Below are 26,096 nucleotides of genomic sequence, written 5' to 3'. Positions count from 1 at the left end.
TTTTCTTTCAGTGCTAATTTTGAGTTAAAATTGAATCTTCTGAGAAGGAACACAATCCACAGCTGTGAGCAGTACCCACTGCCAACCAACTTATGAAGCAGAACGGCTACTGACTCACAAATGAGTTATTCACCCATCCTCCTTCTGACAAGCAGAAAAAGTACATGATCACGGCTGACAGAAGAGAAAACAAGATTCAAACAGAGGGTTCAGGAAGGGTAAGGAGAAGAATTTAGAAAACAAGAAAGACCATTTATTATACTCTGCAAGAAGACACAAACAATGACAATAAACCACTTTTAACTAGACTTAATTAATTCTGTAGATAAGTGCTGCACAAACAAATCAAAAAGGCTACTAGTTATAAGCACCACAATATTTTGTTTGAGAATGCAAAATGAGATGCTGGAATTTCAATAATATTTTTAAGCTTTTTTAGATTAGGCACAATCAGTGTGGGTATGAAACAACTGTTTTGAACTAGCAGAAGAGAACCTAAGGATAGGGAAAAACTTTGTCTATAAGTGGGAACAGATTTCAGAGAGTACACATGGGGGGCTTACAGAACCTGTCCTCCCAGACAGGTGTGGCTCACAGCTAGAATGTTTCAGACAGCAGTATGCAGATTTTTATGCCATCACAACTGCAGTCCCCAGACAGGTCTAAGACAGTGAAATTCATATAAACTCTCTGAGAAGACAGCAGCCATGCCCTGCCATATGGTCTGACACAGTTCAGCACATGGGATCAGTTACAACTGTTTTCCTTTTCCCAAAATTAAAATATAAGTGATAGCTTCAATTAGAAGAGAAGCAGCTTGTCAAAAGATTAAATTAGAATCAATCCAATGTTCTGAGACAATGTAGATGATACAAAAATTTACACAAATTGGTAGAGGGTATAAATACAATTAAGACTGAGAAAATAAATGAACACATAAATAAATCAATTCCTCCACTACTATGGCACTGTGCAGTATTTACTACCAAGGTGGATGGAGAGATGTTTATAGCATACTCATAGAATAGCATTAAAAGCACATTTTCCTATCTGTGAGTTCATTTTAAAAAAAGCCTATCAGAGGCTAAACTACCTTATGCAATTCAGGAAGTTTAATTAGCTAAGGCTGCTACAAACTGGCAAAGCAGCTTGAAAAAGCCTGCTTTATTATTTGACTTTCTTGGGCTTAACACAAGATACTGACTTTTCTTTATGGTTCACCTTCCTCTCGGAGCTATCATGAGATTCATGGGCTCCAATTCTAAGGGTACTGTGTTCCAAATGGAGGTGGATCATTTCATATCACATGATCAATACCAACTGATCATGTTTTGTATCTCTGTATATATCACTCTATGTATATACCATTCCTACGGTGTGATTTGGTGGAATTTGATTAAATGACACAACACTGGAGCTCTACTGGCAGTTACATTATATAAAGTACTTGGATACACCAGAATGCAGTTAAGAGATAGGTCTTACTTTCCCATCCAAACAGCATAGCTTTCAGGGAGTTGTGGAACAAAAAGCATAGATCTTCCAGTATCAACATCTACTGCTCCAAAGCAGCCTGCTTCAGTTACTCCAAAAGTCCAGTGAAAGTAAGATTCCTAGGTTAAAACAAAATATATTCTTAGAAGAAAGACCTCACTTCTACCAGCTCTAAAAATACACTACAGTATCTATTAATTCCTATTTCCACATATCTGGAAGAGGTCTCTTGCTTTTGGAGCAGGAGAAGTAGTTTGAAAGTAAAAAGTTACTGAAAAGTAACCTTTTCAGACTGGTTAGTTTTAGGTTAGAATAATCCCTTTGCTGGCAAATGGAAAGGATCAGAGATTAATAAACTACTATAAAGAGGTTAACTCATACACCATAACAACAACAATAACCATACACTACACATTAAAATACACTCTTCCAATCTGGAATTAGGGAATGCATGATCAGGGAGAAACAACCATCTCACAAGAGACAAGGCAAAAGCAGAGTGCAGCTTCATTGGGTTGCAAAGGCAGAGTGCTGAAGTGAAACCCCAACCTTCCCCAGAGAAGAGGAAGCTGCACAAGGAACAGCCCTTAGCCAAGAGTTATTTTTAGAACAAGCAAGCAAACAACAAAACACCTAAAACTATAGGATTTGGACAGGCATATGCTCTAGTACCCTAAAAGGTGCAACTCCTCTAAAACCAGACTAATAACTACATTAGGATATGTGCTATCTAAATTAGAATTTACTAGGTTTGTTTCTTCATAACATAAAACAGCTCAATTAAGTTCACAAAACAAAGTGCTGCATGCAAGGTATGGGATATGCATAATTTGAGTTCATTTACACCAACATCTCCAGAACATGTTAAGTGACAGAAGAACGCATGGGTGCTTAAGGAAGAGTCTAATTTAAGAGCACACATGTTGTAAATTCCAAGCTATAGGCTGCTGTTTTATAAAACCATGAAATATACTTTTCTACTAATTGATTCAGCTTAGGTCCCCTGTAACATGTTTTATTTCACAAAGAAGGTTGGGTTTTGGGTCATAGACAAAACCGAAAAAATGAAGAAATATTCCACTGCTGTCTTCCAGGTTAGGTTCAAACACTGATGAGCAGTAAGGCCTTGAACAGGTTTAGGCCCTTTAAACCAGATAATGAGCCTGCACTAAAACACTGAAAGTGAGAGCAACTCAAAGCTGAAAAAGCAATGTTATAAAGAAGCCAATTTATTTAAGTGAAGCAAGACAATGCACATACGAGAGATAGAGAAAATGTTTTAAAATCATTTAAAAATCCATGCAGTGGAAGAGAGTTTCTTAATTTGAAGTTTTGATTCAGCTCTTACCTGGCGAAACACAATACCAGTATCAGTACAGTATCTCTGGGTTTCTTCTCCACCCTGCAGTAGAACAATGGAATTCTTCTGGACATCCTTATTCTGTCTCAAGCGTTCACACAGTCGTCTTCTGTTCAAGGCAAAGAGCGCCACAGGCACTTTCAAAGTCTCATTCCCCAGCCAAAAGGAGGGTCTAGAAGAGATTTTTTTCAATTGACAATTAATGGCAAAGACAGTGGTTAGCACAATTTAGATGCACGGTATTCATTAATTTAATTCAACTCTACTAACAAGAGACTCATCACTGCTGGGGAAGAGATGCTGTACACACATATGACTCTCATGAGACCATCAAGCATTGCTCACACAAGTACCAAAGGAAAAAGGTGGAAACAGCAGACAAGGCTGGCTGCAGCTACAGCCCACAGCACATCCCTCATCACATCCCTTTGGGTAATGCAACACAAAGTGACCACAGCCCGTGTCAGCTGAGGAGAGGCAAAGCAGGAGGGAAGAAAATTAGTTCTGAGGTGCTGAAAACAGAAGTGGAAGTTTACAGTAAGTCTAGAAAACTTCAGCAAGTCCTTCTGGGAAACAGGGAGCAGAGAGAAAAGACGATGGAGAGCAGACACAGGACAACAGCATTTCCCATACACAGGATGTGCAAATCTCTTTTCTATGTATATATGTTTATTCTTGAACACTCACAAGCACTCGCAGCCAGTGACTGAACTCAAACACGTGGCCACAGGAGCATGGACTGGGCACCAGGGCTTGTCCCTAAGGCCACACAAATGTGCGGAGACAGCCCAGAAAACTTCTGAAAGATTGTACTCAACAGTGCTGCAACTGCGAGGATACAGTTTAAAAGAATTGTTACTAAGTAATTCTAGATGTTGAAAGTACCTCAAGAATATGTGGCTGATCCATTCATTTGTTTCAGCTGCGTAAGTGCACCTTTTGGAGATTTACCAGTAGAAACACTATAGCTTTTCTACCATATGGACAAGACGGAGGAGTTTAACCAGGTGATATGAGAAGAATCTAAAAGCAGTTTGTTTTGGGGGTGGTTTTTTAAACTTAAATATGCTTAAATAGCAAAGCTGTGCTTTGGAGCTTCAGTATTAGAGACGATCAATAAAATTTATCCATAAAATCCTATTATTTAAGTCCAATTTATCTCCCCACCTCAACTTCTCCAAGAATGACTGGTCACTTTCTATCAGCTATGCCTCACAGGAGATGACAGAAAGGTGCAGTTACCTTGTTACTATGTTAAGATGACAAGAAATTAACCAGCCACCAAAGTACTTAACCTTAGAGGAGCAAAGCTCCACATCTTAATTATTATATAGCTTTCATAGGCAATCTGAAAGGTAACCTTTGATTTATAGCTGCATAACCTCCTAAAAGACTCTATCAACCTCAGAAATGTAAACCCTGTAATTTCCTACTGCAGCCACAGCATAAAAGACCTAATAAAATACTTTATTTTACTTGCTTATAACCACTTGATGTAACAGCATAAGTAATTTTAGAAGGTAAAGGACTGCTCTTGCTAATCCAATTTTTAAACTATCTACTTATGAGTTCAGCTGATGGTGCACAAAACCCAAATGTGTTTATTTTTATTCCTTCCAACACACACCTAACAACCCCTCACCAAGGCAGGTAATCATCACAAGGGCTGCAGCACATCAGCACAGCCTGGAAGCACAGCACAAGCTTTTGTTTTGGGGTACCCATGCCTGTAGGAAGAAGGAAGCAAGTTCATACAATCCTAGCAATAGCTACTGAAAGTTCAAAGTCAGATAGTGAACCTCAAACTAAAAACAGGCAAGGCTTTCCAGGTACAAAGCTGTGGCTCAGTAATTCAGCAATGCACAGGAGGCTGAAAACACTGTTCTCCATGCATGATCGTCCCTTGCAGTAAGTACATGCAACAGCCTGGAAATCACATGCTCACCTTATGGGGCATTTATGAAAGGGAGGAGAGAACATCATCAGATACCCTTATGTCACATGTTTCTCTCAGATCTTTGTATCTGCTGATTAAAAAAAAAAAAAAAAAACAAACCAAAAAACTAACAGGCAGAGGTTGTAGCACAGCCTGTCTCATGTTTTGCTTCAAAGGAAGGAAAAAAGTCACCTTCATTGCAATTTTACTTGCTTCACAAGTTTGGGGATCTTTTTCTGTGATTAAAAAAAAAAAAAAAAAAAAAAAAAAAAAAGAGAGAACTGACCTTTTTCCTCCAGGCCTATTCCTGCACCCTGGAGTCCAAAGGAAGCTGCTACAAAGGCACATTTTCATTTCCCTTGTCTAAAATTAATGCTTTTATTACACTTAAAACCTTTGACAATCCAAATGACACTTAAGGAGAAATAATGACATCACGCAGCAATTCATACCAGTGGTTTTAATAAGCCACTAAAATGTGCCTTTTACTGGGAACTTAAATGCTGAAGCTAAACTGCATTCTAGTGCAAAATGATAGTTCTTGTGCACATTTTCCCTAAGTGAAAGCGTGTTCTTCCTTGGACATAACAGATCCCACTTTCCCTGTCTCAATACGATGCCACAGTATTAACCCACAGCAGAGCAAGGCCTCTGCAGCTGTTTTAGTGGCACAGCTTCTTCAGGGGCACGGCCTTGGTCTCTGCTTTAAGGCTGCTGTAGAAATCACAAGAGCTGAGCACGCTGGACCCTGCAGCAAGGGCTGCAGGACCTGAGGGCTGGGCTGAATGTTGCTGCAAATCCTGCTCTGTTCTCAGGTGCCTGCTTAGCACTCATGTTAATTCATACCTCAGGTGGAGTGAGCTTCCCAGGAAATACACCAACTTTCACAACTGGAATTCTGCAGAGAAAATCAGGTTTCCTAGGTTTTAGAGAGAATATTCAGCTTAGAGGACTTTGCTTCCTCCACAGCTCTTGTTCTCTTTTTTCTCCTGCAAGGCAGAGATCCACTCACCTGGCACACATGAGCCATGCACGAGCTTTCCACAGCTAACAGAGCTCTTTTCAGACTCAATACTGATAGAGGCATTTAAATCTTACAAAAAGGTGTATGGCTGTACACCCAGCTTTCCACAGCAAATAAAAATTGGGAAATGGAACTCTCATAATACTGAAGATCACAAGAAAAAACTGTCACACATAGGACTGGCTGTTCAATGACTTGTAGTAAATTGAGTGGGTACACATATGTAACTGCCTCACGTGTATCAACCCTACAAATACACATGCAATTACAGTGTAAGCAGTGTAAAACTATGGCCTCTGCCCTGGAAAAAAACTGCCACAAAATTCTCTCTAGGGAAGAAACTACAAGCTTTTCATTTTGGTCCATGATCTCTAATCACTCAGTTATATCTCACAAGACACACAAATCACAGAATTATAGAATGGGTTGGGTTGGAACAGACCTCAAAGATCATCTTGTCCCACGTCCCTGTCATGGGCAAGGACATCTCCCACTAGACCAGGCTGCTCAAGCTTTGCACAGCCTGGCTTTGAACACTGCCAGTGCTGAGGCATCCACAACCTCCTTGGGCAACCCGTTCCAGTACCTTACCCCTCTTACAGTTAAGAATTTCTTCCTAATGTCCAGTCTAAACTTCCTCTCTTTCCATTTCTACCCATGACTCCTTGCCCTATCACTGCAGCTGCTGATGAACAGCCCCTCTCCAGCTTCCCTGCAGCCCCCTCAGATACTGGGAGGCGCTGTGAGTCTCCACACAGCCTCCTTCTTTCCAGAACAGCCCAAATTTTCTCAGCTTGTCTTCTTATGAGAGATACTTCAGTCCTGTGATCAACTTTGTGGCCTCCTCTGTACTTGCATCAGCAGTTATCAGAATTTAATCAATACAACATATTGGCTGGTCCTTCAAGGTCGGCTTCTTGTTAGCACAAGGACTCCAGCAAGCCCAGCCACAAACTGAACCCAAATCTCTCATGTGAAGTTACACATTTGATAAAGAAGGGTATTTGATACAAGCACTGCTTTGTGGTGCACGCCTCTTTGAAGCTATGCAAGCTTCTGCAAATAAACCTTAGCTGCTGTCAAAAGTGGACACTTGCAAGAACAAAACAGGGCAAGAGAAGCTCAGCTCCCTTGTTTTCTCCAGTCTGGTACCACCATTCAACCACTGCTCAGTCTGCTAAAGGCCTCCCACAGTAGCTGACAGTCTCCTGCTGGCTGTCACATACAATTTTTATGATCACTTAGGACCAAGCTCACAGACGAGCTCTTTTCTTTTATTATACTGCAAGTGAAATATAGCTAGGAACATTAAACTACATCTGTTTCTTTAAAGGATATTTTTTCTTTGCCTGGAGCTCCTGATTTCAATGCTTATTTCAGAAGTTTTATATTTTAAAGAGCGTACATTCCGGTACTATATGATTCATCTAACATTTTGGATCTGTTGTAAAGCAAGCACCAGAACACACTGGTAACTAAAACTCCTATTTTATTTCTGGTTTTCCTACCATTTTTCAGTTAACCTTCTGTACTTCTGGTTTTTTTGAGCAGAAAATTCATGGACTGCCATTTCTGTTCTACTGAGATCCCACAGAGAGGATCCAGATTTCAATGAAGATGAGAAACCACTGAAACTACTTTTCAGTAAATTACTACTTGTTCATTGACCAGGCCTTATTTATTTGTTTGTTTTGAGCAACAGATTGATCAACATCAGCCTGAAGCGTAAACAATTTCCAATGCTGTCTCCACATCCCATATGTGAAGCTCAAGAGGCCTAGCACAAGGAAACAGGCAATACAACCAAACAGTAACAGCAACTACGGCTGTTCAAGGTATAAAATGGGTATTTTCTTCACGGCCAGCTCAGAGCGAAGCTGACAGCCTGAAGTCCCGGCGCCGCTCCATGCGCTGCCCAGCGCAGCCGGGGCCGGGCCGGAGCGGCGGGCAGGGAGCGCCGAGGGCAGCGACCTCCCCGAGCCCCAGCTGAGCCGGGTTCGGCAACCTCGGAAACTTCCCCCTTCGTTCTGATACACTTGTAAGGGCACCTTCTTACAGCACCAAGAAATGGCTGAATTTTGCTATGAAATGTGGGGAAACCCTTGTGCTATGCAATCCAAGCCATCTTTAAGCATCACTTCCAAACCTGAGACAACTTCAGGGATAACGCATGGCTGGAGACGAAGCACTGCGAGCCAACCCGCCCATGGGACCCTTCGCAGCTCTCCCACCGCCCCGCGCAAAACCCGAAATCTTTTCGCAGAACCCCGGCTCCGGAGCACGCAGCCCGGCGCCAGCCTATGCCCTGCCTGCCCGGCCCCGCCGGCGCACCGGGCCCCCCGCGAGCCCCCACCGGCCGAGCCGCTGCCCTTGCAGGGAGCGGGGTGCCAGCGGTCCCGGGGCCGGGCGGTCCGGGGGTCCCGGTGCGGCGCGCACTCACCCCGCCGCCGCAGCCATGTTCGCTCGCCGGCCCTGCGCGGTCACGTGGCGGCGGCGCCGCAGAGCGGGGCGGGGGGAGCTGCCCTCACGGCCGCCCCGCGCTCCCCTCACGGCCACAGGCCGGACTGGCTTCGCAGCGGGACTCCCCGAGCCCGGGAGTGTCGTCCTGAGGGACAATCTCCGGCCCTCTCCGCGCGTACTGGCTTCTAAGGAACAATCCAGGCCTCGAAGCCAATATAACTTAACACAAATACAACCTTTTACAGGGATTGATTCCCTAATCAATTAATGGTTGCTCGGAAATCCGCTTCATGTGCAGTTCTACTGTAATCCCTGAAAGAGCTGTTTTCCACCTGCATTTTGAAGTGCTGAAGGTGTTTAACAGCAGCCTTGGGGCTTGGTGTGCTGGAGCCATCGCCAGCCTTTAGGCTTGCTCCGCTCTGCCGTTTTTTTCTATTCACACAGATTTTGTCAGAACCCAAAATTACTTGTTCTTGCCTCAAAATTACTTGCTCTCGTTTCAAGATTACAAGATACCTGAAGAAACCATCATAGTCCAGGGTTCACATGTCAAGTGACTCGATGCAGTTGCAAAAGCAAATAGTCAGAAGCATGAAACACAGATAAGAATGAGAGGTTGGAGCTGTGCTCGGTGACCTGAACACAGGGTCTGCTGCTGTGTGCAGAGATAGATGCAGCTCTGGCCAGCAGGAACCCTCCCTCCCTAGAAAGGAGTGAGGACTCAAAGTGTGAGTGCTTGCTCGAGGGCTGCTCAGTGATGCCACTGCTCTGCTGGTCTGGCACTGATCTGCAAATAAAGTACTGTGATACCTGAAATATTTGGCTGCTTCCACCACAAACGCTCAGGAAAGAGAGGAATGCAGGACAGTGCAAAGGCAGAGTATGATCATAGAATACATGGAGCTTACAGTTCATGTGTGTTATGAGAAATCAGTGCACTGTTACTAAGACACATGCACAATTAAGTCCTTTTTTGTCATTTGGTCATATTGTCCTCTAGAAGTTGTGAGAAAACTGCAGCTACTCATGCACAGCTGGCTCTGGAGTGGTGTGTGAGAGCTGCAGGGCAGTGACAGGCAAAGATTGATTTCAGGAAGTCTGGATAGGTGCATGTAAATTGATAAAACTAGAAAAGTCAAGCAGTCATTCTCTAGCTCTTTATGTTTTTATGTTCAAGCGTCAGACACCTTTAGTACAAAATATATAATGAAAAGTTTTTTTCATGAACTGCACATTTGACAAGAAACAATACTTAATATGGGGTCCAGGTTCATAGATAAAGCCCCATTTTAGAAATAATTGATAAGTTGTTGAATTTCAAGAAACCTCCCTCAGTTTTTGTAGACTGGGAAAAAAAAAAGTGAACTGTAGTGAAATATTTTACTGCTTTCAGTCCCCTAGAGGGGCTTCCTTCTGCTTAGGTTCCAGCAGAACCACTGGGAGGAGGCTGGGAAGCTCATTTTGCTTTTCCTTCTCCTCTCAGGACTAGAGAGAAAAGACTAAAGCCTTCAAGGTACTCTTCCAATGTTACTGGCTTTGGGCATTCATCCTTCCCTGCTCCCCTTTGCCTACCCCTACACTTGCCCTCTGTAGAGTAAAGGTCTCCTGCATTGTAGTAAAATGGGTTTTCTGGGTCTCTGTCCTGTTTATTTTAATTTCCTTCTTGATCATTTTACCTGCCTTCCAAAAACAATCACCACATTTAGAAGTTACCTGCAGTATATTAAATCTCAGCAGGAAATAAGACTGCATTCATTAGGGGGAAAAAATATCCTGTTCTTCTGTCTCAGGATTTGAAAGAATGAAACTGCTACGCTGTGCACAACTTAAACTCATTTGCAAGGTGGCTGTACTTGAAATGCCAGCCACAGGAATGGCACTGGCTGCCACACTGGGAGCACGCCCAGCTTCATTGCACACACAGACAATTCTGATTCTCTCCATGCTGCAACTGACTGCAACTGAGAGGAGTAAACATTAATATCTGAGAGGCTGAGTTTAGAACACTTCCCTCTACACCAAGGTTTGACTGACCATTACTTCCACTTATCTCCCAGTAGGACTCTCTCCATGAGCAAGAACATCCTCTCTCATGCTGAAGGCCTGATCTTGCAATTCAGGCAGCTTCAGAATTCCCACTGTAGCAGTTTGCATGTACAAGAGATGCAAGACTGCAACATGTCATGGGATTCTGCACTAGCCCTCTCTATTTCAACTGTTCATACTGCTGTCCAGGCAGGATCTTAGAGTTCAGCACCATCAGTGCTGATTGCTTCTATTATCTCAGCTGAAAAGAAATAATGTTAATAGACTTCCTTTTATTGCATGAAAATTACACAACCGTTGTGAATACAGGTCAAGGCATTTCCTCCTGGTTTTAGAGTACAATACATGAAAATCCAAAGTTAGCAAGGGCAGATGCAGTCCAAATATGTACCAGTGGAAAAGGAAGGATGCTGCAGCTGTAGTCACAGCATGTGCTTGGGGAGCATCAATTCTCCTTCTGCCCTCCAGCCAAGAGTGGTGTCAAATACTGGAGCTAAATACTCTGACTGCTGCAGTGTCTGAACTTCTCTCGTGCTTTGGGAAAATGCAGTTGTTGAGAGACCAGATCATCTGGGACTGCTGTGAAGGATCACAGAGCCACACTGAGAACATGGTACCACAGGAGAAAGTCTTGAGCTGCCAGAACCTTGACATGAAACGGGGAACAGGGTCTAAGGCTCAGTGACCAAGCTCACCCTCCCTAGTAAATCCTCACTTGATATATGATTTCAATACAAGTTTCAACTGATTTTCTAAATATCCAGAAAGCTTCCATATCATACATGCCACCACAAAAACAGAAATGGGAAATGCTGATTTATCAGCACAGGAATTGTTCTAAGTTCAGCTTAATCTGTTTTTCTGCTGATTATTCCTCCGAAAGTTTGGAAGGTAGAACATTGCTGGCTGAAACACTCTGTGCCCCTCTTCACTTGGATGGGGGAGCACTGGCTAGGCAAAGAACAACAGATACATTTTGTATGTATTTGAGTCAAAGTCTTTCATACACTGGAGGATCAGCTGGTAGTCCAAAGTAATTATACAGACTGCTATGCTAAAATATGTTAATGCTGTGGGGGTTTTTAATAGAATCATTCTACAGGGACCCCTACTGCCTTTGTTTCATATAATGGGCATAAGTCTTTAATGTGGAATTAAGACTACAAGGTCCCTTCAAAGCAACAGATTGAACAAAAGCATCTGCCTTTGGCATTTTCATCATGAAACGATTTTTAGTAAATTTTCCCTCAAGCACTAAATGTATACTGCTGTATTGATCTTTTGGATCTTGAAATGAAAGTGTAATTTTCCAAAAGCTTGCTTGAACTAAATTATTATAAAGACAAGAAAGGTAAAGCATTACATTACCTCATTACTCTCACCATTGACTTTCAGTTAAGAGTAAGAAAATCTAGTATATTCAAAATGTGCCCATAAAGGATCACAGCCTAAGGTACCTTCTCCATCTATTCCTTGATCTTCACAAAAATGTATGATTTTTTTTTTTTTTTGGTTCATTAGTATAGACTGTAATTGTTTCATTTAAATCAATCTGTCCACCAGTATTTATAAGTTGCTGCCACAGAAACTCCTATGTCATCAAAATGTATTAAAATAGCACTATCAAAACTGCTTCAAAGGCTTCCTTTTCTAGAGGTTTGGCTTGTCAGGTTTTTTTAAGAATTAGTGGCAAATATGATGTTCTCTGTAATGCTTCTGTAATATCTCTGGAAGCTTGAAAGAATCAATTCTTGTATATTGCAACATATTGCTTTGCTTCATATAAAGGAGACTTCTCAATGATTTTCTCAGTCTGTTTGCTCGTATATTATGTTTTTTTGCTAACCCACAGGCCAGGAAGGCACAGTTTATGTCTGTCTGTGTGTCCCTTGCCTAGTGCCCAGCACCATGGCTTCTTTCTGGTTTTTAAAGAGTTGGGTGTACTTGTACTGCATTAAAAATGTGACACGAGTGCAGTTCAGTCATGGCTAATTGCCAGATGTAAGAGATAAGCCACTAACCTGTATCTCCTTTATATAACTGATACTAGTTAGCATGATAGAACAGGGTTTTTTTATTCTAAATAAGTTTTAACAAACATACTGTAGTGAAATTTTGCAACAGTGGTTTGGGACACGAATGTAGTCAGTATCACTGAAGCCATTACCCCAACATCATCACCAAAGTTACAGCAGACACCACGTCTGAACAAAATTCCTTCACATTACTCATGATCTATTTCTCCAGCATTTCTCACTTTCAGAAGTACAGCCTCTTTCTACAATGAGGAGTGGCTCCCTAGCTGTATTTTGAAGGGCACAACCAAAGGGGCTTTGCACCACCTTCTAGAGCAGAAGCATGGGAAGAGGCTGATGAAGGTCCTGCACTGTGTTACAGAGAATTTGTCTGGCCTGCACATATGAACGTGTGTCATTTGTACAATGGGAAAGCACCACTTCTCTTGGCAGTTCCCTGTGGTACCTTGACCTTACCTGAACCCTTGCAATATATTGTACAGTTTTAATACAGAACATGTTTACAAAGCTTATATTTTCTTTCATTAGTGTCTGCATAATATACTCTCCACCCAGTGCATAACAAATCCCCAAACAAGCTTATAATATGCATATGTAAATATTTTCTCAAAAGATTAATGCCTTCAGGTTTTTGCAGATTAAGATCCATATCTTCACACCAATTTAAAGTCAGATTTCTCACTTTTTTGGTAGGAAAATCCTCTTTAATTATTGTTTATCTGGAATGTATTTTCCACGCTGAAATCTTACAATAAAATTGTAAGCCACAGGTTTAGCAAGGTCTATATTTTGTTGACGATGAAGAAATTACTCTTTCTTACACAGACATATTAGAATTGTCTGAAATGAGTTCTTTCAGGCTTTGCATGGGCAGCATTTCTTTTTCTGCTTGAAACACTCCTACCCTCCTTGCTAGGAAAGAAAGGCATGCTTATGGTGCTGCCCTCTAACGCCAGGAACCACTGCTCCTGGAGCTTTTCCTTTCTTGTGCTCCTCTGCGGAGTGGCAACAGTCAGTCTAGCAGTGACAGCAAGGTTGCCATGGAGCCACGTCTGCCACCCGTGAACTCAGCCCTTCCCGGCCAAAAGTCATCAGTGCCGCTGCCCCAAAGCACCTCCCAGCGCTGGCCCTCAGTGCCAACTGCAGATGAGGAGATAAATTACTTCCTTTTCTGCAAACCACTCATCTAATCTCCTCTGCATCTGACTGGAAATTTAACCCAGCTGGCTCCTGCCTTCAATTTAAACCTAAAAACCCCAAGTGATAAGAAACTGGGCATCAGATAACCTAATCACAGTCTATGTCCTGGGACTTCAGCACTTTTTCAGTTTGGTCAGACCACTTACACTGCCCGGTGTCCAAAGGCCCCTCTCATGAGCCAGCTTTAACCTAGGAGCTTCGGAAGGACCAGGGGGACTGCAATAACATTTGCACAGAGGACAGAGAGGATAAAAAACTAGAGCTTGTGAATCAGAGAGTTCAATTATCTTTTGAACTGTAAAAAATGCCTGTTTTATACAACCACTCTCCCCCCTAAAGACATTAAACAGCCTCTCTCCAGGCAGTGGAAACTGTGCCAAAAACACAAAGTTCACCAAGGATGTTATCCGCCTCTTTGCCTTTTAATGAGTCAACTGACTAACATTTATTTTAAAAACAGGTCATATTTCCAGGCATTTTTCAAAGACTACCAGTTTGATAAGAGTGTGACTCAGTTTACTGCAGAGACAGCCCTTATTTGCAGAGTGTTTCTACAGGGGTACAAGCTGGCACCTCCCTGCACGTGTCTCACTGGGCACAGGTATTTACAAGGTGACTTGGATGCATGCATGAAAATTAGGCTCAATGAGTCAACTTGGGCAACAAAAATAATATCTACAGTCACCATCTTCTGCTGCCTAGCCTCTAAATTCAAATCTCATTGTCTGGTTTTAATTTTGCAGTGATGAATATAGAGGTGATTTCTAAGAAATTATTTGCCATCTCAGAAACAATTTTTGCTAAGCTACCCTTTGGTTCTGTACAAGTTTAAGCTTTTGTGAGGACAGCTTCTCTTGGTTCCTGTCACTGCACTAGCAGTGTTAATGCCATTTGGGCAAAGGAGATTCAGAAGGGAAGCTCAAAGAATGTGTGTGGTTTAACTCTGTGTGTGTGTGGTATTTCCAAGCATTCTGTGTTTCAGGTGGCATCTGTCTGCATCCTTGAGAATAAAAAGGCTTATACAATTTCATTGATGTGGTGGTACAGCTGTGCCATTTTTTCTGCTTCAAGCCCTATCAGGCATCTTTGTGTGCAAGGGCCCTGTCTGAACTGTTGCCTGGTGTCCTTGCTTTGTAGGCTGGCAGGAGAGGTATTGGGGGTTTTTGGTTTTGTTTTGTTTTCATTTTCAAAAAAAGTGGTAACTTTTTTGCATCTGTTACTGTTGACAGCAATAACTTCTCCAGTCCAGGCTGGTCCTATATGATGGCCAGAGAAAAAGGATTCAGCTTCAGAAAATTGTTTGGGTTCTCACTGAGTCCCAGAACTGGGCAGATGCCAAGCAGCAATAAAGGCTTCACCCTGGGATGCTGTTGTGGCAGGCAGCCTGCTCCCCTCCAGCACCAGCTTCTTCTCAGTGATAACTGTTAGGGGTTTATGCTGAGTATCAGGAGGGTCTAAAGCAGGTATAAACCAGAACAGTTCCAATATTAAACTTGGCTTAACAGTGCTCATTTAGGACATGGCTTTGTACATTTAATTCCTGCTGATTGCACTTTTAGCTGTGCAGCATCCCTTTGGTGATACCACCCTTGCTCTTGTATGAGTAAGGGCAGAAAATGAAAAATGTTGCTTTCCCAAGACTGTAAAGAGGTAATTTTCACTTGTTTCCAAAGATATAAAAAACAGAGAAAGTAAAACCTCTTCAGGCCCAGGTTTCTTTCTGAAAGCACACCTTGGGGCATCATCCACCAGTTCATCACTGCTGCAGGCTGTGCCCATCTCCCTTGCTGGCTAAAGTCTTCCCAGTTTGACTTTTCTGCAGTAAGAATGGGAAAACAAATCACTGAGCCACACTGCAAAGTAGGCCCAGTGACATGCTGACTAATGGTGCTTTGACATTATTCAATAGATTTTATGGAGATTAAGGTCCCATCAGAAATTTGTCAGCAGTAGTTTAGGAAATACTTCCTGAAGATTTGCAGAGTTAACAGCTTTGTGGGTGTTTGCTGTTTGGCTATCTACCTAAACAAACAGCTGGTGCAGCTGGAATCAAGTCAGCAAAGTTGTTACTGATTTAGATTCTTCAGGCATGTCTCTGCTCCAGGCACAGAAATGACTGTGCTGGAGCATGCTGGTACCCCAGCTATTTTTAAAGCACCTAGCTTGGTACTGAAGGAAATCAGTTGCAGTAGCACAGAGTTCATAATAGATTCATTTACCCAGCTTTTTGGCTCAAATATTAGTGCCAGCAGGATTAACTAAACCCTTTTAAAATGAGAGAAAGGAGATAAAAGGACTTGATTCAGCAACAGTCTTATTCAAAGAGAAAACTCACAGTTGCTCACACTAGGAGCTATGACAGGCTACACTGATGAAGACAAGAAGACAAAAAACTTGAATTTGCTGTAGTGGACAACGAGGTGGGGGACAGGGGGGTAGGGAGCCAGTAGATACAGAGCCTGCTGTGGAGAATGGTCTGGCCTCCACTGTGAATCCTCTATGTCACTGCAAATGGAAAATGCCATATGGAAATGAAGGAGACTCCTATTAATAAAGAGTCATTGGGGTAATGTGCACTAGAAGAGGAAAGATTGTGTCTAGGCTTATCTGCAAGGAGCTTTATGTGCTGCAAGAACTCTGATTTACTGTTTCTGGAAGACTTTTCTCACTCCAGTGTCAAAGTTCAGGGGCCTTTGGTACATTCCCAGGGCTAGCTGGCAGAACCACCCCTTTGTAATAATTTCTTTGTGACAGTGACTTGTTTTATGCATGTGACTCTTGCCTGTTAGGAGCTGGTCAGACAGGCAGGAAATAGCCCAAGGCAGTCAAATATGTGGTAACTTCTGGCCAAGAGGAAGGACATAGCTCCAGTCACCCATAACCTATTGACTTACCCCCCCTGAGATTTATGCCCCTTGCTAGCTTGGGCAACAGTGAGAATAAAAAGTGCAATAAACAAAAATGTAAATTTAAAATGGAAATATCAAGTAAACTTCACACCTCCAGCAGGAGCCACACTGTTTGCTGGAATTGCAATCTGTCAGAACAGGACTTGCTGGAAAAGTGGTTTCTTGTAAAAAACTCCCTTCTTGTTCAGAACATTAAGGGCCCTGGCTAAGGCACAGACTGGGGCTAAGTCCTCACAAAACTGAAAGTGAAGACTAAGGAGCTGCACATTAAGAAGCCTTCTAAAGCTATGCCAGCCAAGTCCAAAGGGGATGACAGTACAAAATGTACCCAACTATTAAATGGAGAGAAGCACAGCCCCTAGAGTGCACCAAAGCAAGAGAGAGCAATGTCATTGCTGCAGCACAGCACAAGCCTTGCAGGCTGTAATGAGACAGGCTGACTAACAGGGAAACGATATGGGAGACGTTCAGCAGAGCAGGCCTCAGCCTTGGAACTGAGCCCAAATCCTGTAGCAGAGAGTAATAATGAGCAAGGCAAGATCAAAGGAGACAGCTCTAACAAAGAGGCAGCAGAGATGGGCAAAGACACGCGAGCACTTAGCGAGCACTTGGCTCCCCAGTCCTTCGCTTCCCGCTTGACCTCCTGTTCTCCCAGCTCTCCCATCACCTCTGTACACCTGAGCCTGGTGAGCAGGGACAGCTACAGCTGAGCTGCCGTGGCTATGTACAGCATGCCTGCTTGATACAGCCACAGCCATTATGCATGGGTAATTTTTATTACCCAGGGGCATTTCTCTTTTACATATCCCTAGCTCAAGTTTTACTGAAATAATTTTCTTTTTTATTGGCCTCTTACATTGTTAGAGTGCCCATGATTTCCCCAAGGTTAGATGATGAATGACAACACATCATACAGAGACAAAATACAGGCATTTGCCAACTATAAAACGGATTTTTTTTATTTGATATGTTTCCTTTTCTTGTGCAACAATGGTAAGCAACCTCGATGGGATGAACAGTACAAATAGAAGTTTAACAAGCTCTCTTCTGAATCCAAGATCACACACAATATAGATTTAGTAAAAATGCTAGATTTCTACTAACATGACAGAGCTTCAGAAAATGGAGTAAAGACAATTTCAAATATAGTCAGCTGGGTTCAATCCTGCAATTACTTGTACCTGGGCAGACAGCTGAGTCCCTGAGAGGTTCTAGTGACCTCAGTAAAATCAGTGGGAATGTAAAGACATAACCTTTAATCTCTACACTATCAAATACAGGCTCAACTCCTCATCAGTTTAAGGGTCTCCTTTCCCCACTTCCTTTTCCCCAGGCCTCTCCCTCAGACCAGCAGCACAGACACCAAACAGGCAGCAGTGCCCCTTTCCCTCCCACCCTCCCATCTCCTTGTGAGCATTTGAGAGCAGCAATTGCTCCCAGCCAACCCTGTGCTGGAGGCAGCTTTTGTACAGACAGTATTTTCTGTTCAAACAGGCATTTCCAGCTGCTCTTGGGGAAGAGAACATGAATATCATTGCTTTTTGGCAGAAGCTGTGTGATCTAAGCCAAACCAATCTGACCAATAGGTCTTTCCTTAAAAAGCCAGCAAGAAGTAGCAAGCAATGTGTGGATGCCCACAGGCAGGTAGCTGGGGTGACAGGGCTGCCTCACCTGCGGGTGGAAGAGGTTCAGGGATATTATTAATCCGAACTTAAGAACAGATGCTTCCTCTCAAACATATGCACATTACATGGGCAACAGCAATTTGACCTCCAAAATCTCCAAGTGAACACTGTTATCCTTGCTGTTCTGAAGGTGAATATATTGGTGGTAGAATGGTAGGATATGCAAATGTCAAGCACTCCACACACTCCAGAAGTACTTCTAATCAAATACTATTCACCCACTAATCCACATCTATCCATACCCATCCACACCACACTGAAGGGAGAGCAGGTAGTCACATTTTTTCAGCCTTCTTCAGTCCTGACTGCTGCTGCCACCTGAGTGCCCCTTTCTGAAGAACAGATCTCAAACTCAGCGAGGTTCGTTGAAAGACTTCAGCAGATCCAGGACTTTGGTTGACCTTTCTACCCTAATTTCTTCTGTTACTACGATGGGAAAAAATATTTTCTTTTGTTAAAAAAAAATACCAGAAGAGCTAAAAATCCAGCAAAACAGAATTCCAAGGTATCACACATAACTAACAGGGCTCTAAGTAGAAGTACTAAGCAGAAAGTATAAATAACATGTAACCCAAAAAGACCTCAGAAACAAGTTACACACCTGAACTTTTGAACTGAATCTTCCCACTGTACTGTCATGTTTAAAAATGGTATGATTGATGGGCTTGAAATTCACATTTCAAATTTTGCAGATGAGATTAAATTAGAGAAAACATCCAAACCATTTGTAATACCATGGAAGCATTAGATTTATTATGCCCTTGGATTAATAGATTGTAATTGTAGATACACAAAGACTTTTAAGTCTTCAACCAAAGGACTTGCAGAAGAAATAGCTATTATTTGGAAAGGCACTGGAGCAATCTACCTCATAAAAGAGATAAAACTTACAGTGCAATATTGTTAAGGTTTTCAGCCAATGTACATATGAAATGAAAAAATAGACAATCAGATTGCTAAAGGAATAATGGAGAGATAAAGGGAGCAACAGTTCTATTTTGTGAGGCACTGGTGAGATGTCACAGAGACTTCAATCACTGAAATGAAAATATATTTTCACTATACCAGTAGCAAGCAGAGAAAGAGTAATATAATTAAGGATGTGCTCAGACACACAGTGTAAAACCTCTGCTATCACTTGGAAAAGTCAACAGTAAAAAAGGCTGTTCCACACAGGGAGTCAAGGCTGAGCTACACAACACTCCAGGTACTGCCAGCTCAACACACCAGCTGAGCAGGGGCAACTCAGGTGTTTGCCCTGTCTTGAAAATATTCACGGACTCATTCATTCAAGGGTTCATGCAGGCCTCAAGGTCCTCGTGATGACTGTGTGTACCAGGTTACCACAAAATGTACAGCAGATGACACAAATCTGTGCAAGTCTTCTGCTGTGTTTTCTAGACAAGTTGAAAATGGGAATCCCCAGTGTTTCAGCATTCGGTGGCAAGTGAAAAGGATACAACTGCAATAGCTGTAAAATCTCATGATTGATCTAATGTTTCTGTGCTTAAAGTAGGCTTTTATATCCAAAGTTCTGCCAATCATATGGAAATTGCTGACAAAACAATGAAAATCAAAACTAAGGGTTTAGAAATGCAGTTTTTCTTAAGTGATCATAATATTGATAAACAGACAGGCTGAGTGCTATGAATGCACAAGCCTGCCCATACCAGGTGCAAGATTTCTACTTTTGCCTATCATACATAACCATGGTTGACTCTCACCTGTGTTCCTTTGATTCTAACTATTCATTTGGGATTTTTTAAAGTCTTCATGAAAGTAGCATATATCCAATAGAGAAGTGAGATTATCACAGTATTTGCAACAGCTACTACCTTTTGTAGTCCTGGAACAATCAATATTATTATCCAGCATTACTGCAACAGAGCAGCGCTGTGAAAGCTTAAGGAAAAACAGTGTTGGATCAGCCCTTAGGGCCAACAAGAAACAGATGCCACTCACCAGAATTTGTTTAATTTACAAAATAAAGTCCTTTTGTTCAAATGCAGCAATGGTTAAGAAGTATTAAATCTTGATCTATTTGTCACAAAAATGCTGTGTGATTTCCAAACCTCCCCCTACCCTTGGCATTTGCAAAAAAGGAAAACTTCTTGCTATTCATATCATATATATAATCATATATCCTGACAAACTGGTGGCACAGCAGTGCAGTAGCCAAGGGCTTGTGTAGCAGTAAGAGCAGCTTCTTTCACTCATGAGAGCTTTGGGGGATTGGATTGAAGCACAACACTTATTTGGTCACTTGTGGACAAACAAGGAACCTACTGAGAGAAAGCTAACTGGAGAGTAGCAGCTCAAACTATGATCCTAATCTTACAGGACTCAGCTGAACCTCTTGAATGTGGGAAATGTGAGTTCAAATCCTTTTTGGGGTGAAGAAGTCCCTTGCCTTCTACCATCACCAGTTCATAAAAAGAAACTTTGAATGGATCTATTGTGGGACAGCTCATGGCAGCAGGGGAGACCTGTGCAATCCTGGCCTTCTCTCTCTGCCTTGCCTATCTCTGTAGTAAGCCTGTGTTGAGACAGCCTGCCTGAAAATCCTGCTCATCTCTCCTGAAACCAGTCCATTCTGCTACAAATACTTTAGCAGCACCTCAGTTGGAAGTGAATTCTTGTGTAGTTTTCTAGGCCCTGAAACACCCTGTGGAAGGGCTCCAGCCTCAGGAGTTCACCAGGAGAACATCTCCAGTGTCAGTGTGCTGAGACTGCCAGATCACACCCTGGCACCACGGAGCTGTGCCCACCAGCCCAAGGGGAGTGGCAGTGTGCATTGCTTGTCTGTGTCCAAGGCCCGGTGGCTGAGGCTCCATGGGCCCTTGCCAGAAGGGATCTGAACCATCCCTACCAGGGCCTGGGACTTGTCAGCCACACCTGCCAGCACGGCAGGAGACTCCTGGGACACTCCTGACTTACCCAGTGCCAAGGGATGATTCCCATGACAGACTGCTCAGGGCTATGAAAAGAGCAATCAGAAGACCTCCTGCTTCAAATGAACCATCTTAATTCACTCCAAGACCTGAAAACACTTTTGAGACAGAGTTCAAAGAAATAGAGCTTGTTTTTACAAAACCTGCCAATTTTTAGTCCTACCAGATTTGCCACCAAGTCTCATAATAAAACAAACCTCCAAAAACCCCCAAGCAAACTAAAATCTTAGATGATTGAAACTGATACTTGTTTTCCTGATGAGTTTCTGTTTAAATTCAGACTTAATAGAATTTACTCCCATAAAACAAACTGAGTCTGGAAAACAGGGAGCATCTTCATCCTGCTTTATTGTTTGAACTAGACCTTCTGGAGACAGTTCTTCCTCTGCAAGAAAAACCTTGTTAAAGGTGACAAATAAGACTGAGATCAATGTTTTATTAAGGACAGACTCTTGCTACAACCTACACAGATTATTTTAAATCATGTCCTTGTGTCTAAATTACAATTTTCATTTGAATAGGATTTGAATAAAGATAAGATTTATTCTCAAAGTCTGGAATTCCTATCGGAGTACCAAAAATACAGCAGGTGCTATCAAAAAAGTATGAATTCTTACATTGAAGCTGTTATCCTGACCAGAGCTCACATGTGCAGCACAGTACCTATACTTGTATCTATCTTTATTTCCATAGAAAAAGCAAATTTTTGATTCCAGCCATTGCAGTAGCATTGAAGAACTTTTAAAACAGGAGCAGATAGAAAGGATTTAATTAATCTTATCACATTTGCACATTGCTCTCTTGAGAAAACCAAATTCTGCACATACAGTTGTTTGCAAACTAACGCTTTAGATAGATTTCGGAGTAGAAGTTAAATTGCTTGCACACTTACAGTAAATTGATAGCTAAACCTGAGTTGGGCTGTCTCTGAACAAAGCAGAAATGATAGCAGCTCTTAGGTTCTGTGCACTTAATGCCCTCTCAGAGGGCAAGTGGCTACAGGCATCTGCTTTGAAGGAGCCACTTCAGGTAACATTGTCCTGAAAAGGTGCATAGATGTCAGAGTGCAAACCAGCAGATATTTACACTTTTCCTTAATTATAAAATGCATCTAGATCACATGCAGACTATTAAGTGTAGCTCACTGCTCATACCATCCCCAGTGTGCAGCCCCTGCTCCAACCTGCCTGACTGGGATGGCTGAAGGAGGTGTGCACACAGAGCAGCTCACCCTTGAGCTTGGGAGATGGGCAGAAAGCTGGGCTCAGCGAAAAGCTCATCCTCCTTGGGGACAGAACCCTTCATGCTGTGCTGTGCTGCTGCAGAGGCACCAAAACAACGGGAAAGGCACAGACAGGGGAGACACAAGGACCTGTAGGATTTGGGGGTGGCTGCTTTGAAGTGAAATAGGGGTGCTTGCATGGGGATATGCAGGGCCATGAATCCTTCCTCAGCTGCAGCAGGACACTGATGGAGCTGATGACCAACACAGTGTCTCCTGGCTGAGCTCCTCGTTCCACCAGTTACACAAGAAGACTTCTGTTGGCAACAGACACAAAATGGAGGGAGGCAAGTTGTAAGAAGCTCTTCATTCTGTGTGAGGACTACCGAGCCACGCTGTCCTGCTAAACAACCCAGTGCATGACTGGGTTGAACCTGGAAGAGACTAAACTCACTGCAAATTTTAGGACGATAATTTTAAAAGTCTGGTTGAGAATTCAATCAGAATATGGAAATTACATGCATAAACTTAGTTTCTCTGCAAATGTTGACACATGCTCCAAACCCCTCCGATTGACAAGTTTTCTGTACTGAATTCTGTCTTGAACTTAAAAATCAGAGCTCCCAACTGCAAGTTTCTGTTCTATATGCTATATTTGTTTAAATTACCATAAAAGAAAATTGATATTTTCATAAACTAGAAGGTTTGTATTAAGGTCATGCAATGAGTATTTATAGTTTTGTTACTCTTTAGTCCCTGGTAGAAACTACCAAAAATAATCATGTAATGTGATATTATCACACTCCTACTAGTTACAGTGTGAAAGTGAATTAAAACATGGTTAAAATTTTCTCCATGGAAGCTCTGAAGAGAGGCCAGAAGGACAAAGGAGGACACTGAAGCACAGATCTGAAAGCACAGCACATCCCGCTGTCGCTCGGTGTGAAGATTTGTGGCCACCATGCCCCACTGGAATTGCTTCACCATTTCCTGCTGCACCAGCAGGAAGAGAGCAAAAAAAAAAATTAGCAAAGAAAGTGTCATTTGGTATTGTACAGTAACAAGTAATATACCTCCAAAAGTTCATCAATTCAGGCTATAATTCCACCTTAGATTATGATCATGTCAATAAGCAGTTCCTCCTGGTCTCATGGATTTAAGACAGCCCCAACCAGACTCTCAGAGGAATGAGATGTGTGGCACTCCCTGTGGGCAGTGAGGGGGTGTTTCCAGCTCTGCTGGTTACATTCTTCAGGAGCTGCTTCTCCTTCCTTCCGTAGCACTCCCCCATTTATTCCCTTTGCACATACCAGAGCAGACAATCTTCCTCCTCCTCCACCATACTGCATCGTTTTGGTCTTAGGTGGAAAGATGGAGCCAAGAGGCCAAAAGTTTAGCTTCATTCCACAGCACAGAAGAAAATGATAAATTTATGGCAAATCACAAAGTGTTATCCTGCAAACTGAGGAAGGTGCAAAGCAGAGCCATCTGGCAGTCTCTGCTCCCTCCCTCTGAATTGCTGTCACATTTCAAAATCAGCCTGTGTTTTCCATCAAAATTGGGAACCCATGGGCCACAGGCTGGGAAGTATCTCTAGAGTAGGTGGAACAGGGGGCAGAAAGCTTGAATCCTTACTTGCTACTGCATTTTGTGGTGATTTACTTCCAATCTGCTGCTTCCCCTGCTCCTAGGAGAAGGAGAGGAGATGGCAGCTGGTGGCAGGCACTCAGTCAGTCCTTTGGCTACAACCATAAATGCTGGAGTAGTCAACAGGCAGGACCAAACTCCACAATTTTCTGAGGGTCCTTCATTTCTCCAAGGTCATGAGACCAAAACAGTCACTCTACCCCTCCTCTGGGAAAAAAAACCTTCCTCTCCCCCAGCCCCACCCCAAAGCTGCAGCTATGCTGACATTTTTGTAAATGTTTTCTATTTTGCTGCTTTTGAGTAAAAAACAAGCTTCTGCGGACAGACAGAGAGAAGTGTGGGCCCAAATTCAGCTCTTTTTATGAAAAGAGAATTTTTCTTTTGTGTAGGAATGTGATTGTTTAGGCTCCATCTGAACAGAGTTCATGGACACACACAGGTACCCATGACAACGCAGCACGCAGAGGCCTGGATGTTCTGCATGGGGATGGATGGGTTAGAACATCCACAATGATGAGGATCTTCCAAATGAGGGATGACAGCAAATCACTTCCATCTGTGATGTAAAAGAAAACCTTGGCATTTCATTCTGCATACTTGATCTTCTCTAAGTATCTTCCCATTTGTTCTATAAATAAATAATAGTTTTAGTTTGAGTGTGCTGTTCTCCCAGGTAAGTGGAAAAGACTTGTTTCCCTATCAAACACAGAAAAGGTGCTATTGGCTATAGGAGTGTCAACAAGGCAACATTTGTACAGCCCAGCAAGCCCCAGGAAAGAAAATAAAACAGAAAAATAGAGTGACTCCAAGATTTATTTTTTTGCTGCTCTCATTTTGTGTGTTCATTTCTGTTACCAATCCAAAATTCTTAAATCTTTTGGGTGAAATACTAGCTTAACTAGCAAAACAGAACTACACTGTAATCACAGTTCTGACCCAATTATTTCATTCTGCTTGGTGATCTTTCCCTTCAGTGCCTGAAAACTACAATGCAGAGCCACAGTCTGGAGTGAAAAAACTGCCCAAGAGCTGGATTATGCCACTTTTTCATCCCTTCTGCTGCTGTGAGGCATCCTTTGAACAGTTCCTTGTGAGGATACAGTACACTGCAGCACGTGCTGCCATGCATTTGCTCACGAGTCATGGAGAGCTCCATGGACATCTGTATCTCCTCCAGAGGACTACTTTTTAAAATGTTTTTGAACACAAGCTACAAATTCTTGATCCAAGTAGTCAGCTTAATCAGGACTCGCTCTCATGTCACACTGCATCCCCGCATAAAAAGGCAGAATGTGTCCTTTAAATACTATGGAAATATTACCTCTGACAAAGATGCACAAAATGCCACAGAATGCAAAGTGCACTTACATCTCTTTTATTTATGCTGAGATATTAGAATAGTTCTACTATTACCATTTATTTCATTGGGGAAGTTTTTACATATTCATGCTACTTCTCAAGCAAGTGCCTCAGTCCGATTTATGATGTAAGTTCTTTTCATTTTTTAAGCCATTCATGCAGGCCTTTCATTAAAGTAGAAGAGAATCTATAATGGATTCAATATGTAATGCAAAGATCAGCTTTGAAAATAGACCTATTTCTGCCTAAGTCATCAAATATTACATGTGCACGAGTCTAAGTTCTGAGAAAGTCAACTGAAATGAGAAGCTGTCACTATGGGTGCTGGGAATTAGAGAGATTTTCCATTTGTTCAAAGTCTCCTTTCTACTTCTGTACTCAATTTCCTTCCCAAATCTGTATATCCTCCCTTCCCATATCCTGCAGCCTCTTTGCCACCCCTGCTCATGAAACTCCCTAGTATCTTGTCCTTTTGGCAGTCTTTTGTCCCTCATTGTGCTTGTCTAAGGCATGAGACATACAGTATGAGTTTGAGGCCTTCCAGTGTTTCTGTAGCACTGAAACTGGTAACTGGCCCAAACCTTTCATCTTCTTTTGGCAAAGCTTATGCTGAATTCATTGGTTAAACAGTGAGTGATTTTTCCTGATTTGGCTTTAAATGCTGTGTATATTAAAATGGGAAGAAAAGCAAAGAGATGCTGTCAGTTAGCATCCCAGTATTGAGCACAAAATTAAGGATCAAAGTCTTTTCTCAAATTAGAGCAGAC

General features: G+C 42.3%; 1 protein-coding gene across 2 annotated transcripts in view; it reads right to left on the bottom strand.

Annotated features, from left to right (window-relative positions):
- Positions 1-8,288, bottom strand: part of PEPD (peptidase D) — a 145,737-nt gene extending 137,449 nt beyond the window's left edge. The window contains exons 1-4 of one of the 2 annotated variants that reach the window (XM_041490574.1): positions 5,637-5,688; positions 4,800-4,881; positions 2,843-3,026; positions 1,486-1,613 (exon numbers count right to left, since the gene is read on the bottom strand). In XM_041490574.1, coding sequence (XP_041346508.1) covers positions 1,486-1,613; positions 2,843-3,026; positions 4,800-4,837 — 350 coding nt within the window. In that variant the 5' untranslated portion in view covers positions 4,838-4,881; positions 5,637-5,688. Of the gene's footprint in view, positions 1-1,485; positions 1,614-2,842; positions 3,027-4,799; positions 4,882-5,636; positions 5,689-8,254 lie in introns of those variants that run through there. The other variant, XM_041490575.1, reaches the window with a different exon arrangement.
- Positions 8,289-26,096: the final 17,808 nt, after the last annotated feature.

Source organism: Pyrgilauda ruficollis, unplaced genomic scaffold (genome assembly GCF_017590135.1).
Source record: "Pyrgilauda ruficollis isolate IOZ18807 unplaced genomic scaffold, ASM1759013v1 scaffold124, whole genome shotgun sequence".
Taxonomy (NCBI): Eukaryota; Metazoa; Chordata; class Aves; order Passeriformes; family Passeridae; genus Pyrgilauda; species Pyrgilauda ruficollis.
Note: the sequence above shows the minus strand (reverse complement) of the source record. Positions and strands in the feature narration are given on the sequence as shown.